Consider the following 6,654-nt stretch of genomic DNA (forward strand, 5'->3'; position numbering starts at 1 on the left):
AGGACAGTGGGGATGGGGGAGATGGCAGGACAGTGGGGATGGGGGAGAGGGCAGGACAGAGGGGTTGCATTTCGGGGCTGCCACTAGCGATGTGTTGGGCCGAGCAGCCTCCATTGCTGGTTACTGGTTTCCCTTCAGCGTTGTGACAGTGGTTGTACTTGTTTGCAGGTGTCAGAGATCGAAGTCAATGTACAACAAATGCTGTGAGGAGGCGAGAGTTTGACCTTCTCTGTGACTGATTCCCATGACCAGTGACAAAATAATCCTTGGTGCTTTTATCGACGAACGGCATTGAGCTTTGGTGGAACTTCTTCAACACCAAGAAATAACTTACAAGAGACCTCTGTCTGTTTGTGTCAACATGATGTACTTACATAGCTCTGGAAGAACAAAGCAGAGCATTACTTGTTGGATTTGTGGCCTTGAGCTCCTTAGTCAATGCAGTGATATTTCAGAAGGTCCTATGTCAATAACGATGAGACTAATTACAGTCTGCACACCAACTTCAAACAGCAGGCTGACTGCCCAGAACAACCCTCATCCAGGTTCCTTTCCTGGTCATGTTGGTCACAGAAGGAGACTCGGTCCAGATTGAAACCGGTTCCCAAACACTATCTGCCCATTCTGCCAGAAAGCCCACTTTTGGGTTTCTGTTGGATGAGACTGACTTTTTGAGGCCTAAGGTTTGATTTCCAGTTGCCATGTGTTACCTGACCCCTTGCTCCTCGTGGACTGAAGAGAAAACAGGCAAAGCTCCATCTACAGAATCCTGAAAATGTAACACAACAGGATGGCCGTCAGCCCAGAAACACTCAAGGTGCTCAACCAGGGAAAATGGTATAAGAAGAGGCCATTCAACCCATCAAACCACTTCCCTCCAATCATTTAGATAATGATCTGTGTCTTAAGTCCAGCTAGCACAGTCCCCTCACCCCCTTGTTTCCATAGTCCTTAAGATCCTTACTCAATAAAGGTTTTGCCAATCTTGGTTCTGAAATTTGCAACTGACCTCCAAACCCTCTGACCTCCAAACTCTTTGTGGGAGAGTTAATGTAACAGCGAACGAGCAGTCACGGGAACTGGTGTGAGTTGGAGAGAGAAAGGTTTCTGAGCAAGTAAGGGAGCCAGGAATAGAGGAAGGGGAGGAAAGAACAGATGGAATGTTACGCTTAAGGTAAGGGTTAGGGCTGGGCTTAGGGTTAGGAAGTTAAAAACCACACAACACTAAGTTATAGTCCAACAGGTTTATTTGGAAGCACTAGCTTTCAGAGCGCTGCTCCTTCATCAGGTGGTTGTTGCTCCGAAAGCTAGTGCTTCCAAATGAACCTGTTCGTGTAAAACCTGATGTTGTGTAGTTTTTAACTTTGTACACCCCAGTCCAACACCCGGCTCTTCCAAGTCATTAATCTTAGGGTTAGGATTAAGATTAGGATTTGGGGTGCAACAGGATGGAAAACCTGAAAAATTAAACGCAAAAGGGATAATGTTGCAAGGAGACAAGAGATGAAACAGGTCAAATGAAGAACTGCAAGGTGGGTCCAGGGTCCAGAGGAGGTGCAAAGAACAAGAGTAAGATTGTCACCAACAGCAAACACAAACAGACTCTCTCTGGTCTATCCTACGAAACCTTGAATAGATTACCCATTAAAGCCAGTACTTAGGGTCAGAGGTGATAGGGTCTTGTGGGGCCCTGGAGCTGCATGGTGGGTCTCCCAGCTGCAGGGCCCAAGTGGTCTCCCTCTGCAATGAGATCCTGGGATGGACTAAGGATGGAGCTGGGTAACTGCTGTCCTCGTTTCCATCTCCAACAGCCTGTCCTAAATCCTTCAAACACTGTGGAAGTTTCTCTCCTTGCTCCTGACTGGTGGTTGCTGTGCCTGAACACAGGAGTGTAACTGTCACCTCAGTATTTGACTGAAATAACTTCCCTCTTCTTCACAACCTCTGTCATCCTTTCCTGTACAGACAGAGAACTTACTGCCTCACACTATATCAAACTGAAGACCATGATAACTTACAAAAACAACACAAATGAAATTGTCAACAAACTTCATGCATTGTCAATATTTATTCATTGGAAAAATATAATTTATTTCTATTAAATGTAGAATCAATTAAAAGTGTAATAACTACATCACAATGTGTAGTAATATTCTTGGAAAATTGAATTATGTTTGAATGAACAGTATTTACATCATGGAACTGATATCTATTGTGGACTCTATTGTTTTTATAGGTTTTAAATCAATAATGTCATTTACTCAATGTCTCTAGTCGATCTTGAATATTACAGTTCTCCATGAACTGCCACAATCTACTAAACATCGAAAATGGGAACACCTTAGGCCATTCGGCCCCTAGTTGCTGCTTTGCCCATTCGTTATGATTATGGCTGATCACGCAACTCAGTGCCCTGTTCTCCCAATAGTCCTGGCTGCCTTTAAAATCTGAAAATGTTTCAATCTCTTTCTTGAACATATTCAGTGACTTGGTCTCCACAACCTTCTGCGGTAAAGAATTCCAGTGGTTCATTATCTTTAATCTCAGAGTAACGGGGCACCAGTTTCAGGCGGAGATGAGGAGCAATTTCTTCTCTCAGAGGGTTGGGAGTCTTTGGATCTCCTTACCGCAGAGAGAGCTGTGGGGGGCAAGGTCTTTGTGTGCATTTAAGGCTGAGAGAGAGAGATTCCTGGTCAGTCGGGTAATCAGGGGTTATGGAGAAAGGGCAGGAAAGTGGACGTGAGGAATGTCAGAGCAGCTCCGATCTTATTGAATGGTGGAGCAGGTTCGAGTGCCTACTCCTGCTCCTGTTTTGTGTGGTCTTATGGGTTTGAGTTAACAATGTTTTCCTTAGCTCAGTCCTAAGTGGTGTACCATGTATTCTGAGACTGTGAGCCCTGGTTCCAGACTCCCCAAACAGGGGAATCCTCCTCTCTACATGAGTCTGTCCAGGCCTGTGAGAATTTTATACGTTTCAATCTGATCCTCTCAGATCTTTCTAAACTCTAGTGAGTACAAGACCAGTTGGGCAAAGGTGCAGCCACAGTGCTGTCTCATGACACAGCTCCAGGGTTTGTACTTAGTGACACTGAAGGAGCAGGTGATACATGTTCAGCATCCAATTGGACAAGGTGATCGAGTTGTTATTTCACTGGTGCCTTGTTACCCCCTGCACTGTTTTCAGTTCACCCTGTCAACAAGTTACACTGAGGGGGTGCTGGGGAAATTCAGACAACTGGTATAGCTCAGTATCCCACTAAACTGTTTACATAGAGTCATACAGCAAGGATACAGACTCTTCAATCCAACTCGTCCAAGCCGACCAGATATCTTAAATTAATCTAGTCCCATTTGCCAGCATTTGGCCCATATCCCTCCAAACCCTTCCTATTCATATACCCATCCAGATGCCTTTTAAATGCTGTAATTGTACCAACCTCCGCCACTTCCTCTGGCAGCTCATTCCATACACGTACCACCCTCTGTGTGAAAAAGTTGCCCTTTCGGTCCCTTTTATATCTTTCCCCTCTCACCCTAAACCTATGCCCTCTAGTTTTGGACTCCCCTACCCTGGGAAAATGACCTTGTCTATTTACCCTATCCATGCCCCTCATGATTTCATAAACCTCTATAATGTCACCTCTCAACCTCTGATGCTTCAGGGAAATTAGCTCTAGCCTATCCACCCTCTCCCTAGAGCTCAAGCCCTTCAACCCTGGCAACATCCTTCTTCATCCCTAAGATATGGGTGTTACTGGCTGGGCCCGTCCCTAGTTGCCCCTTGAGAAGGTGGGGGGTGAGCTGCTTTCTTGAACCGCTGCAGTCCATGTGCTGTGGGTAGACGCACAATGCCCTTAGGGAGGGGATTCCAGGATTGTGACCCAGTGACACTGAAGGAACGGTGAGATATTTCCAAGCCAGGATGGAGGGGAACTTGCAGGGGGTGGTGTTCCTATGTATATGCTGCCCTTGTCCTGCTATGTGGAAGTGATCATCTGTTTGGAAGGTGCTCTTTAAGGAGCCTTAGTGAATTTCTGCAGTGCATCCTGTAGATGGTACACACTGCTGCTACTAAGCGTCCATGGTGGAGGGAGTGGGTACTTATGGAATTGGCTCACCACCTGCATCTGTTGAACTTGTATGTAACTGTGGTCAGTTTCTGTAGCAGATGTTAATCCACCTTGGAAAAGAACTCATGGCTTTTGAATGAGAAAGCACCACCTGGATTGTTTAATTTGTCGGACAGGCTGTATTTATTTGCTGGGCTTGCAGACCAGAGAGTTGCATAGTCTACAAAACTGGAAGATTTTTTTTACAAGCTGAAACTCTTAAGTGCTTTAAAACATTTCAAACTTTAAAATCTCACTGCGTCATGTAGCCAAATGATGGAAACTCAGATTTCATTGACAGTCACCATCTGATAAAACTCTGACAAATCGCTTCACATTTCACATCACCGCTGACGATGAGTCATTGAAATGTTAGCTTGCTCTCTCTCCATGGCTGCTGTCTGACCCGTTGTGATCCCTAGCATTTGCTGCTTTCTGACAAGTCTCTGTCTTTCCAATTCTGTACTTTGGTTTCATTGTGTCATCAAATTGCAGAATAGTATAACAGGAGGCCATTTGGCCCAGTGAGTCTGAGCTGGCTCTTTCAAGACCAATCCAGTTAGTCACCTTCTCATTCCCCATATTGCTGTGAACCTTGCCCCACAGAATATTTAATTGACTTCCTTTTAAAGGCTGCTGGTGAAGTTATTTCTCCTTGTCTACCAGGCTGCACATTCCAAAGTTTAACCACTTATTTCATAAAGACGTCTTCCTTCATATCATCGCTGGCTCTTTTCCCATTCGCCTCAAATTGTTTTGTTGTGATATTCAACCCTTCAACCACTACCTGTACCTGAAACACTGTGTGCAGTTTTGGACTCATTAGCTGAGGAATGATGATCTGGAAACAGAGGAATTCAAGAGAGGTTTACAAGATGGATTCCTGGGATAGCAGAGCTAACATACAACAGGAGAGAGACGGATCAATTAGGACCACAGTTTAGAAGAATGAGACAGGATCTCATCAAATCCGCACAGTGCAGATACAGGCCATTCAACCCATCGAGTCTGCACTGACCTTCCAAACAAGGTCCCACCCAGACCCACCTCATCCCTGTAACCACACATTTCCCATGGCTAATCCACCTGGTGTTCACATCCCTGGGCACAATGGGGCAATTTAGTATGGGGACACAGATAGTCACCCAAAGGCTGGATTCAAACCCAGGTCCCTGGTGCTGTGAAGCAGCAGCATTAACACTGAGCTGCCGTGCCACCCGTAAAAACATATCAAATTCTAGCGGAATTAGACAGTATAAACACAGGAAAAATATTAGCAATGTTGGGGGAGGTCCAAACCCAGGGATTACAGTTTAACGATACAGGGTGGGCCATTTAAGACTGAGAAATGTTTCACCTGGAGAGTGGTGAGCCTGTGGAATTCTCTGCCATAGCAAGTGGCTCGGGTCAAAACATTGAAGGTTTTCAAGAAGTTTTCTATATATAGTTCTTAGGGCTAAAGGGATCAAAGGGTATCAGGGAGAAAGTGGGGACAGGGTACTGAGTTGGCTGATCAATTGTGATGATATTGAATGGTGGGGCAGGCTGGAAGGGTTAAATGGCATACTCCTGCTCTGAGTTTCCATGTTTATTTATCTGAGCTGTTGATGTCTAGGTTGACCATTCAAACTTTAGAAAAGCCCCTCTCGATATGGGGTTGACTTATTTGTTGAGGTCAAGGGTAAGGGAACAGCCAGTTTAGGTTCGATTTGTCACCATGTTGAAATGTGTAAATAAAAATGGCTGAATGAGACACTGGGACAAGATTCATTGAACGAACTAAGTGTTCAAAGAAAAACTTTTAACAACAATCAAACCTGTCAAGTTTGTGTCATTGGCATTCAAATCAAACAGGGAGCATAACTTAGACTCCTGACCATCTTTATATTACGGCCTGGATTATCTGCTTCAGCCTTTGCAACAAATTACACGCTGCTGGTAAATCAACAGTGAAATCTTGAGGCTGACTAACTTGGTTAAAAAGTGGATGTTAACTCATAAACCCAGAATTTGAAAAAGCATGTGTTCTGGCACAGGAATATTGGATTTATCTTGTACACCAAGTCACCATTTCCAAATGTTTTCATCAAATCTCAAAGGGCATGGGAACACCATCACCCACACATTCCAAGCTCCTCACCATCCTGACTTCGAAATATATTGCTGTTCCTTCAGTCAGAAGTCGTTGGGTCAGAATCCTGAAATTCCCTCCCTAAGGCCATTGTGCACATGGACTTGCAGCAGTTCAAGAAGGCAGCTCACCCCCACCACCCACCCCCACTTTCTCAAGGGGCAACTAGGGATGGGCAATCCATAATGTACTGCGAATGGTGGAGCAGGCTCATTCAGTGATAGTTCCCTTCCTTGAGGAAGTTAAAAATCACACAACACCAGGTTATAATCCAACAGGTTTAATTGGAAGCACACTAGCTTTCGGAGCGTTGCTCATTCATCACAACCACCTGATGAAGGAGCGGCGCTCCGAAAACTAGTGCTTCCAATTAAACCTGTTGGACTATAACCTGGTGTTGTGTGATTTTTAACT

General features: G+C 44.8%; 1 protein-coding gene across 1 annotated transcript in view; it reads left to right on the forward strand.

Annotated features, from left to right (window-relative positions):
* Positions 1 to 1,027, forward strand: part of LOC122539527 (epigen-like) — a 26,739-nt gene extending 25,712 nt beyond the window's left edge. The window contains exon 6 of the mRNA XM_043674483.1: positions 169 to 1,027. Within this exon, the coding sequence (XP_043530418.1) occupies positions 169 to 223 (55 nt within the window). The 3' untranslated portion in view covers positions 224 to 1,027. The remainder of the gene's footprint in view (positions 1 to 168) is intronic.
* Positions 1,028 to 6,654: the final 5,627 nt, after the last annotated feature.

Source organism: Chiloscyllium plagiosum, chromosome 32, assembly GCF_004010195.1.
Source record: "Chiloscyllium plagiosum isolate BGI_BamShark_2017 chromosome 32, ASM401019v2, whole genome shotgun sequence".
Classification (NCBI taxonomy): domain Eukaryota; kingdom Metazoa; phylum Chordata; class Chondrichthyes; order Orectolobiformes; family Hemiscylliidae; genus Chiloscyllium; species Chiloscyllium plagiosum.